The 11,366-nt window shown below is 33.4% G+C and overlaps 1 protein-coding gene across 2 annotated transcripts in view; it reads left to right on the forward strand.

Annotated features, from left to right (window-relative positions):
* Positions 1 to 11,366, forward strand: part of LOC106718777 (acetylcholinesterase) — a 39,442-nt gene extending 28,076 nt beyond the window's left edge. For both annotated transcript variants that reach the window (XM_014512951.2, XM_045679035.1), the window contains exons 3-7: positions 2,191 to 2,333; positions 3,144 to 3,296; positions 9,936 to 10,099; positions 10,474 to 10,631; positions 11,215 to 11,366. In XM_014512951.2, the coding sequence (XP_014368437.2) occupies positions 2,191 to 2,333; positions 3,144 to 3,296; positions 9,936 to 10,099; positions 10,474 to 10,631; positions 11,215 to 11,327 (731 nt within the window). In that variant the 3' untranslated portion in view covers positions 11,328 to 11,366. The remainder of the gene's footprint in view (positions 1 to 2,190; positions 2,334 to 3,143; positions 3,297 to 9,935; positions 10,100 to 10,473; positions 10,632 to 11,214) is intronic.

The following is an 11,366-nucleotide window of genomic DNA, read 5'->3' on the forward strand; positions in this document are numbered from 1 at the left end:
AACTGTCAAGGTCATGTTTCAGAGTGTCCCCTTAATCGAAACCTGATTTAGAGTTAACATTAATGTGAATTAAATCTTGTTTACGAAAGGATTATGTCACAGAGCATATATATAAAAAAACCGCATACATAAAATAACATTCACTCGGGTAATTTCAGTCTACAATCGTTACAAACAAAACAAATCTTTTCTCCGTATAATTAATATAGATTTATCCAGTCATTAGGTAGAGTGCTTTATTTGTGTCCGCAAATTTCCTACGCTTTCGAAGTTCGTAAGGTTTTTTATTTGTTTTTGGATAAAATAGCAGTGAACTTATTTTTTTCTTTATTCACTACTCTTAAAATTACTTTTTTAAACATTTGCAAGAATTGCTCTTGTTTGATGCTAACTTATAATCAAAGTTTCAAAGACAATTCTTAGAGTGATCTAGAATTTTACTCCACCGGTACACGCTTTAATAATAAGATGACTAGGATAATTTGAAAACAACATCTACCGATATCGGTCGAGAAGTTCGAGGTCGTTTGAGTGTCGGAGGTGTACAGTGCGGCGCACAGGTGTAAGTGCGGCGCTGCGAGGTGCGGCGCGGCCGGAGCGCGGGGAGCACGCCTGCGCACACCCGTGTAGACACAACAATAACACGCTGTGGATAGTCGTACTACCCGGTACTACAGACTCGCCCACGTAGCTCAGGCCTCCGACACCCATCCCCTGCCCGGTGTTGCCACGCACACCCCACGACCATCCTCCCACCCTGGCGCCACCCTGCTTGCCCAGCCTGATAAGAGCAACTTCTCGAAAGCGGGCACCGCCGGCACCTGAATCTTATTATTTTAAATTGTTGAATGCCCTACTTTACTTATCTTATTTACCACGAATCTTTTCTAATGTAAATCAATCGTTGCGGCAAAATATCAATGTTAAAAAGGAACTGCGTGTTATTTGCGACGGATATCCGATCTCCGCGTCTCTCCGCCTGTACTCTATGTTAAATTGAACTCGTCATTACGATTTCCGTTGTAGCTGATGTATCAAATGGTTAGAGGGATATAGTGACATAAAAACAAAAGATTCCGTATTAATATATAATTGCAAACGATTAATGTCGTGTCGAACATTCCATAGTCCCGCCATGACCTTGGCGAACATTTGCAAATTATAGCATTGTGAATAACTAAAGGCGTGATATAATTTTAATGAACCGACTTGTCAGAGAGCTCTTCACCTTCACTGCATGCGGATTGTACACATAATGAGATGCATTTTTTATATGTAGATAAATTATGTTGCATAAAAGATCTAAGTGTCAAACGTTGCCTTGGCGCCCGGTACAGATGTGCAAATGTTTGCTTTGCTTTTGTAGCCTCGTTGGCTTTGTGCATTTGTTATATTTGAAGAATTTAACTCGACTTGTTTTACACGGATGAAAAAACATTTTATCCTTTCTAGATGTTTTATTCAGTCGCAAATAAATAAGCAATAGTTTTCTTAATAAAATAAGAATTATATTATTTTATCGCATATAGGTAATGGGTTTTCCGATAAAAACGTAAGGATGTTTTTTATCTGACGAAGCTGTCTTAGTTTTCACCAACGTGTTAAACACACGAATAGCCAATGAAATGTAACGTCTCTGTTATTGGTAGAGCAGTAGGTATTTGTTTTAATGGACTTTATTCCTGTATTTTTAATCCATTTTTATTAAAGTTTTAATCCTATGGATTATCGTAACGGAAATTTCCGAACGAGTGTTACATTACAATGTAATTTCACATAAGGGAAGTCCTTTGCTCCTTAAATACAGTTTTCACTAGTTAAGGAGCCAAGGCAACATTGAATATTGTAAACTTAGTGTGCAATAATAAAGATTTTCATTTTCATTTTTTCATTTTTCATTACTTGTTTTACTCATGGTACTCGTATTTGTTGGAATAAAAATAACATTATTTAATTAGGTAAAACCATTTTTATATAAAGTTTCGTTTTATGTAAAAATGTATCATTTTATGCCACCATCAGGGAAGTTTTAATTTATTTATGGGTTGATTTTTAATGAATCCACATCGTTAAGAATATTCGATTCGTCTATCTATTCTTTATTAATTAAAAAAATGGTGTTAATTGTCATAGGTATTGTTTAAATTGTCACCGTAATGAGACTTAGATGTATGTATATATTTATTACAGGCACATATTTCTTACTCTACGATTTCTTGGATTACTTTGAAAAAGACGGCCCAAGTTTTCTGCAACGAGAAAAGTTTCTTGAAATTGTCGATACAATTTTCAAAGAATTCTCGAAAATTAAGAGAGAAGCAATTGTTTTTCAAGTAAGTATCTTTAATTTTTTAATTAATAATAATTATTGTTATTAATTACTTTTTATACTTGTAACCTGAATCCACACTTTATTATTTGTAAAGCTTACTTTGTAAGAGTAATTTTTTGTGACTGATATTATTTTAAATAATTTACAAACCAGCAAAGTTGGTAATTATGTATGCCATTATTTATTTAATTAAAATTTCAGAAAACATTTATGATAAATTGTCAACTCGTGAGATACCATAAATTGTGTGATCAATTCATGTTAATATAGGCGACAGCTTAGGTTAAATGAATACAATTCTATCCTCAACAAATGAACAAACAATCTGTTCTGTCAATTTTAATTTCGCAGAATATGCGCAATTTAGGTTTGCGTGCGGTAATTTGTGTTCTTGTTCTGAGTAAAGAGGATGTTCCATTTGAAATGACCAGTTAAGGTGTAATGTGTGATTCCTGTTTTTTCAACTAAATCTAGTCTGACAAAGAAAACTAGTATATTTCTGAGTATTACTTAACACTTAATAATGAAACAGACCAATATTTGGGAATCATTTTAAAGTATTGTAATTTACACTTCGACTTATATATTACCGTAGATAATAAATCAAATAGAATGACCCCTGAGGGACAAGAACGTAATTAGTGTGTGTGGACGACTACAATGGTTAGTATGAAGCATGTACGATAAAAATAATTGTACATAAATCGTCCGTTCATTAACACTACTGATTGAATTGTCACATTATGATTATGTTTAAAATTAAAAATATGTAAAACTTGATTGTCATAAAAATTATTGTTTTCACTTTTAGTATACGGATTGGGAAGAAATTACTGATGGCTATTTGAACCAGAAGATGATTGCAGATGTGGTGGGTGATTACTTTTTTGTCTGTCCCACTAACTACTTCGCTGAAATCCTTGCGGACGCTGGTGTCGAGGTCTATTATTACTACTTTACGCATGTGAGTATTGATATTTTAAATTATTGGTACTAAGTTTAAAAGTTCCGATGTCTTTCAGTCCTGCTATGATTGAAAAAGATAGTAAGATTTCTATTCTGATTTTAATTTAGTAAGATTTTCTAAAAACTGAAGTGTGACCTATCACCAAAGCACGGTAATTGAATAGACTAATAAAATAATTGTAGAGGTATATATTAGAAAATAAGCACATTTATTCGTAAACAATGCAATTATTAAGTCTTTTCAAAAGGATCAAACTCAAATGCAATCCTTTGAAGAAGAATACTTAATTAAAGTTAATTTCTCGAGGGAACTACTCTTAGAAACAGAACCGCAAGATATTGCGGCGGCAGCATTATGAGACGTGGGCTGGAAAATACAATTTCCATTTTCTAGGGAACGAATAATGCTGCAAGTGAAGTTGATAGGAAAGAACAAAAGTCCTATTTATGCAGATTCGAATGGATATGGTATTTTTTAAACTAAGTTGAATTTATTAATTAGAATTTATTATTGTAAATATTATAAAAAATCCGAAATAAAATATCGGTTTAGATAAGAATTTAAAAAATATACCAAGTCTCGTTATATAACAATTTAAAATACATAGACTGAAGGACAGATAAAATTTTAATAAATTCAGAAACGCATCTTACTAACTCTTCATTTTGAACAATCAAAATGATCGAAATAATTTTAAAATAACAACATTTAATAAGTCAAATTCAGATATAGGTTAAAAAAATTCGAAGTCATTTCTGTGAGGAAGACGCTCTTCAAAGTTGAAACCGGTTCCGGGCTAACACGTTAATTTGGCTAACGAACCAAACGCAAGGGCCCTCGTAGAGAGCATGCCTGCAACATTCACTTTTTGCTTTGGCGCTGCGAACTCAAAGGCTGAATTCCGTCGAAGCAAAAAGGGCGGAGAAACATTTTGTGAAATCCGTGCAAAAGTGCACAGCATATTCAATATACCAGTAGGGGTCTTATTAAGGATACTATGAAAACGGTCTATGGCTCTGTTGAAATGTTACGTTGCCTAGATGTATTAAGTGTGTGTTGTTAGAGTACAAGCTAGTAACGAGGAAACTTTTAACAATGTTGGCATAATTTTGTGGGACTGATCGTCAAATCTACGTCGTTACTGGTTCTTAAACTTTCTATTTATATTCGTTTTTGATTTATTAGGCTTTTATGTAACTCCAACGATTTATCCTTGAATTAGTTTCGATGTGATTAACTTCTAAATTTGTCGAGTTTTCTGATTTATTGACAAGCTTTATCGAAATAAGCGTCAATAACACTGTCTGAACATACACTAATTCTTATTACACGTGTCAATTAAATATTGTTAATTTATTCTTGTCATTTGCAATACTTTGTAGATTCCCTTTCAACCATACTTTATTACAATAGAAAATATAAAATAGCCATCGTCATTATATTGCGAACTGTTATCCATGAAATAAATTATCGTTCAATGTTATAATGGAATTTATAAATATATTTATGATTTTAGTAATTGTTTGTTATTTCTCAATTAATTTTACTAAGTATATTTTCTTGGTATACACTTACGTACACTTACGTACACTTACGTACACAATTACGCTTTTGGTTGTATCTAATGTATCTTTTACACAAATCTTCTTGAACATTAAACGTATAGAATTAAAAAAAAATCATTATTATTACCTTATTGAAAAAAGTAAATGAATTTAATTGCATTTTTTTAAATAATGAGATTCTAAAGTTTTAAAGACATTTGAATATCTTGTGCACTATGTCTTAGCAAACTCTGTTGCCGCCGAAGCAAACTTGCGCCGCTATTGTGTCCATACATCTCTCTACCCTTGAATATTTTTGCTTCTTTTGTGATTCAATTCTTTAAGAATAGCCACTCAAGCTTGTTCCCTTATTGTATATGGAGTCAATTTTAACATCATATTTCCATTGTAAGATTTTAAATTGATATTAGCGTGTCTTCTACATGTTGTTAAATATTTTATTTTAATTCTATCGTCTTACATTTCTCGACTTATGGACGTACATATCAGCTTTGCGCCGCGATTACTATATTATGATGTCACAAATGTTATCTGTTTGTTAGATTACAGTTAATTGTCCAATTGTTAACAACATTAAATATCTAAAGCTACAAAAATATATATAAAGTATTATGAAATTGCATAAACAATAGTTTAAAATTTACAACCAGGCATAGATATTCGAAATATATTGACAAAATGAATACAAATGAATCAAAACAATCATTGCTGGCGACAACCAGAAACAACTAACCAACCCATAACACAACCGAAAACAATTGAAGTTATCTAAGTCTTATTGACAGGTATCCATGTGAGGGGTATTGTGTGTAGGCCGTTTGTGAGCCGGTAATGTCGGGCGCACTCATCAAATATTCAACGCTAAACTTAACCGGATTATAATTTGTTGGAATTCTAATATATAAAATTCCCGTGCTTGTGGTTAAACTCCTCCGAAACGGCTTGACCGATTCTCATGAAATTTTGTGAGCAGATTCGGTAGGTCTGAGAATCGGCCAACATCTATTTTTCATACCCCCCCATTTCGTTTTTTTTAACTGCACGCGGACGGAGTCGCGGGCGACAGCTAATATTATATGACTTTCTTGTACCAAGAAGAAAAACAATGATGATAATTTTATGGTCAACATACAAACATTTTGCTTTTAAACGGGGCAGAATATTATTGCTCGTGAAAAGAACCACTGATACGGCTAGATGGAAGAACGAAGAGCGTGAGAAGCATCTTTCGACTAGACGTACATTCTGCAATAGATTTTTTCTGAACGGATAAATCAAATAATGTATGTTCACTACATTTGGCCATAGTTTAACGAAACTTTTACTATTCGGTAATTCTAATTAGACAGTTGTTTTATCATATTTAACCATGTTTCTGTGTGCTTTTGTTTATACTAAAGAAAAAGAAAAATTACCAGCGATTTGGGAAATGTCTTAAACCTATGTTCTCTCAGGCTGAAACACACACTAACTCCGACTGGTCTTACCGTTTAACGTTTAAAAAGTAATTCATTACAAATTTGTATCTCGAATAAAACACAAAAAAAGGAAAGTAAATTCGAAGTATTTAACATAAACGACGCCAGCTTTAAAAGACATTATTAGTGTTTTAACAGAAGTTCTAAAATGTGAAAAAGTAAGAAAAGAAATAAATGGAAGTCTGATAATAAATCAAAAAAAGTTGTCCGGGGCGGCGAAGACGACGATTTGTCGCTGGAATAACGTTTGACAGACGAGCATTGTCGGCAGTTTATGGGTCACGAGTGTCCAAACAAGCTTAACTGACGGTTGGGAACATTTTGTAAGGCATTAAATAATAAAACGTTCGTCATTTTCTTACAAACTCGAAGAGCGATTTTAATGTGAAAAATAAACTGTTGAACTTTCTAGACGATGATTTTAAGTTCTTCTACTTAAGTTTTTAATCATAATTCAGCGTAATTTACTTAATTTAATCTGTGCAAATAGTTTTTATTTTAAAAACATTTATTTTTGGGCTATTTTTTTTTTCAATTTACAATCTGAAGAATTAAAGAATTTTTGATGTGAAGTGTTCAAATACCTTTAATGATTGTACAAACAAGATTAGCAAATTGCTTTATTGTTATTAGATTTTAACTGCTTAGTAGATATATTATAGGAAACCTGCGATATTATTTTTCAAAGTTGTTGATCTTGGAAATTTAATGCGTTTTATGTGAATTTCTCTTCGTACTTGTAAGCACAAAGAAATGTCAAACCCACTGCAAGTTCGGAAATGAGATCTAGCATCATAATTCAGTGTCGCACTACAAGTAACAAATCATACAACTATGTCATGTTGCAACAATATCTAAATACAATTGCAACAGACTTACGTCTTGGTAGAGAATTGTGGTTATAAATAAAGCAAGGTACTGTTACCACAAACAATCTATGTAATTTTAAATAAGCAATATAGAAAGGATATATAAATTTAACTTAAGCTATAAAAATGTATTGTTTCTGCTTTGTTTGTCGGACGTATTAAGTAACCATGTGTCTATATTGATAAAACACCCGTTCAGAAACATATTGTTATTTCAGTTTTAAAAAAATAATGATAGGAATGACAGACTATTAGTAATTTCTGGCATAAAACCATGCGAGTTCTTACTAATACGTAGACCTCTTAAATCAAATATCGGATAGTGAATATTAAGTTGAAACAATTTTCACATCCACACGTGAACTTTTGCCGTACCTACGACGTTGTTCCAAATTTGATCGAAGCTAGTGGAGCGGTATTTTATTAGTACGGAAATTTGCTAAACTTTGAATATGCAAACAAAATTACAGCCTCGCTACATTTTGCTCATAACATCAAACTGTTTTCTGCGGTTATGTAAGCGTGTTCGTTGTTTTGGACCTTCAACCACAGGGTTTAATGGTGGTAGAGCAGAACAAACGAAATATACAATAAATTGTCATAACAGTATGTATTTCATATCCTTTCCCATCTTGTTTATCTTAGCGACAGAACAACTTTCTTATAAGAACATAGATTATCATAGCCTTCATAATCAATTATAATAGCAATTTAATCACTTGTGTTCTTCTTTCCTAAAATAAAAATAAAAAATCCTAACGACATTTTAGTTATTATATATTGAATTTGGCCTAGTCACCCCTGACCTAGGGTAGGCTCCATTAGTGAGGACGTTTATGAGCTGATGATTATTATGATGATATTAAATTTGAAATATTAGGTTTTATTCAGACCAAGATATAATAAACGCCTGCAGTCCCAAAAATACAAAAAAACAGAAAATAAGGACATGATAATAAAAAGGTTACATATGGAAATAAAAAAAGAATTTATGGGGACAGTCCCGATGGTTGTCGTTAAGGAATGGCTGCGAGCAGTTTTAATAAATTAGGTATGGGTCGCACTAGCCGCAGCCGAGCCGAAGTCAAAGGTCACAGATTAACAGCTGGCTATTTCGAGTTGTGACCCGTCGCCGTTCCATTTACGTCGCCAACCGACTGTTTTGTTATTGAATTATGACTTCATTTAAAAACAGTCATATGAGGAAATTAAACATGAACAACAAAGTAAATTCTCCTAGAATCCGCCTCAATCTAGACTAAATTAACAATAATTCTTAATTATTATTTCTTCACAACAATGTGACATTTTTAAGATTACCTGTTATTTTACACACTAATTAATTTGACATGTGAATACAACATTCATAAATATTCACAAAAGAAAGTTTGGTTAGTACAATTAAACGTAGGGGGACTCGTGTGATATGTTGGTTGACTGCGAAATTACATTATAATTAAAAAACCAACGAAGACCGTCCCATTTAATATCTTTCTACTTGTCAAAAGACATACCGCTTTCAGCATTATCCCCGTTTTAAATTCATTAAGTCTATAGGGAGACTAATTTAACAGCTACCCTTCTTGATTGTTGAAGTTCCATGATGTCCTTTCCATCCTTTGGTACATGAGATAATCTGGTTTTTGAGCCATTACTTAATGTTTCCTTGAGTATTAGTTTACATATATCCGAAGTGTTTTAATAAGATATTATTTCTGCTCTTATACTCTTGTCCATCATAATAAATTTTAAACGTGACATCAAAATTAGTATACGTAGTACGCTATAAACGGTTCAAGGTCAACCAATGTATTGTCCTAATCAGCTTAATTACATCATTTTGTTGGTGTACGACAGTTCGTACACAGTTCAGTAATTGTGTTTCTAAAATTATATACATTTACAGCAGTTCAAAAATTGATTACTATGTTAGGTTTTATTTAAGTTATAAACTGTGCTTTTATTTAGTCTACTGTATATTTTTGTCAAGTGTGTCATTATTATCAGTGTTATTAAAGTAACGCGTGAAAAAGACAATTTTTTATAGAGCAACTGATCTATATAATAGTCTTCTATAATTCCTATTCCTTCTGTAATATTAATCCTATAATCTATCTACAGGAGTATATGTGGAAAAATCTTTAATCAAATTGACAAAAACAAATTAAATGGAAAAGGTTAGAAGTGTAAAAGGTCAATGACACGTTTAAAACCGTAGGTCGCAACAATATGAAGGTACAAATGTTACATTTAATATGAGTGTTGACCTTTAGCCCCGTCATATACTATAACCGTATGTTTTTAGATCACACAGCATACCAGCAGCCCCTTTCCATGTATTATTAAAAACTCGTGTAACAAATGGTTTTCTTAATGTCCGGGTTTAAAAACTTTATTATATAAAACATAAAATAATAATAAAAGCAAACAAGTAAAGAAAAATATTTCATAGCAGATTTCAAAAAGACGAATGTTGAATTATGACTGACTTAATATTGATGGTAAAATTCTCAACTTACGCTTGGCAATGTTTCGTAATTATTAAACTTTATATTTAAACTCATAGACACACATGATTCGAAATTTAAATACAAAATTAGTCAACGTAGCCTCATACGGAGGTAACTTTTGGCTCGGTATTATGGTTACTTTAAATAGTTACTTCTGGGAAAGCATAAGCAACTGTTTAGCAATTGCTTAATTAACATTTGTTTATACTTCCAGCGCACAAGCACCAGTCTGTGGGGTGAATGGATGGGCGTAATGCACGGAGACGAGATGGAATACGTGTTCGGTCATCCCCTGAATATGTCCCTACAGTACCACACTCGTGAGCGAGACCTGGCCACTCACATTATGCAGTCTTTCACCAGATTCGCTTTAACTGGGTAAGATTATGGAGAATACAAATATAACATGCTCAGCAATGATTATAACTGTATAATTATATAAACTGTTTGAATTTCGTTGACTCCAGTTTCGTTGTAATTAAAAAATCCATATGCTCACAATAAAAGACACATGACTAATAGTCTTCCCGGAAACGAGGACTTACAGATTTTATGAGAAAATTACAAACTTGCCTTACCTCTCCGTTACTCATTTCTTACTCCTCGTCTTCGCTTACAAACAAACAAACAAACCTAAAGACCCAAATGAGGGATTCATGTAGACTACTTGAGGTATAGATAGGAAGGAAACTTAAAATCTCGTAAATCTCTTAGATGTACTTCTATCATAAAAACATAATTTTTCATTGCAGAAAGCCCCACAAGCCCGATGAGAAGTGGCCTTTGTACTCGAGGTCGTCGCCGCACTATTACACGTACACAGCTGACGGCAGCAGCGGCCCAGCAGGTCCTCGCGGCCCACGTGCCTCTGCTTGCGCATTTTGGAACGACTTCCTGAACAAACTTAACGGTAACATAATTGTTTTCTTTGATAGAAGATCATATAACTGTCTTTAAGTTCAGTATGGTCAGAAGTTCTTTCACAATTCTAATAGTACTATAATAACAGAGGCAGACCTCGAAAAATCTTTTGCATGAATGGGTAGGCTCGACCGGTGTAATACAGTGGTACCATACAGTGGTGAAATGGAAGTAATTCCGTGTTTCGGTTGAGAAATGTGCGTGACGGAGGCCTACTTTTGGTTCTCTTCCCCTTCCCACCATTTTTACTATTTTGGCCAATTCAAGTGGCCGCTTGCTTTTGCCATCTTTTGCTATAAAAAGACAAGCAAAAATTCTACAGTCAGATTACCTCATACATTCGTTTTAAGTGACGTTATGTAACCTTTATATCCTTTTACCATTATATCCTTTAAGGGTTGTAAACATTTTTGGCAGGTCTTCTGATTAACAAGCTAATCCTATAGGCGCAATGTACCTGTTATAATAAGCTATCTCTATCGTGTATTTGTCTGTTTTCTTCGCTGGCAATAATTAATCATGAAGTGAGCAAGTAACAAGTGTGTTCAAGTATCAATGTATTTTGTTTTCAGAGCTAGAGCACGTGCCCTGTGACGGGGCAGTGACGGGTCCCTACAGCAGCGTGGCTGATACAACCCTGCCAATAGTGTTGCTAACAACGCTAGCCACTACCGCCGCACTTTAAATACAAAACACAATAAATAAACCTGTCGAGATTAGAGTC

Source organism: Papilio machaon, chromosome 8 (genome assembly GCF_912999745.1).
Source record: "Papilio machaon chromosome 8, ilPapMach1.1, whole genome shotgun sequence".
Taxonomy (NCBI): domain Eukaryota; kingdom Metazoa; phylum Arthropoda; class Insecta; order Lepidoptera; family Papilionidae; genus Papilio; species Papilio machaon.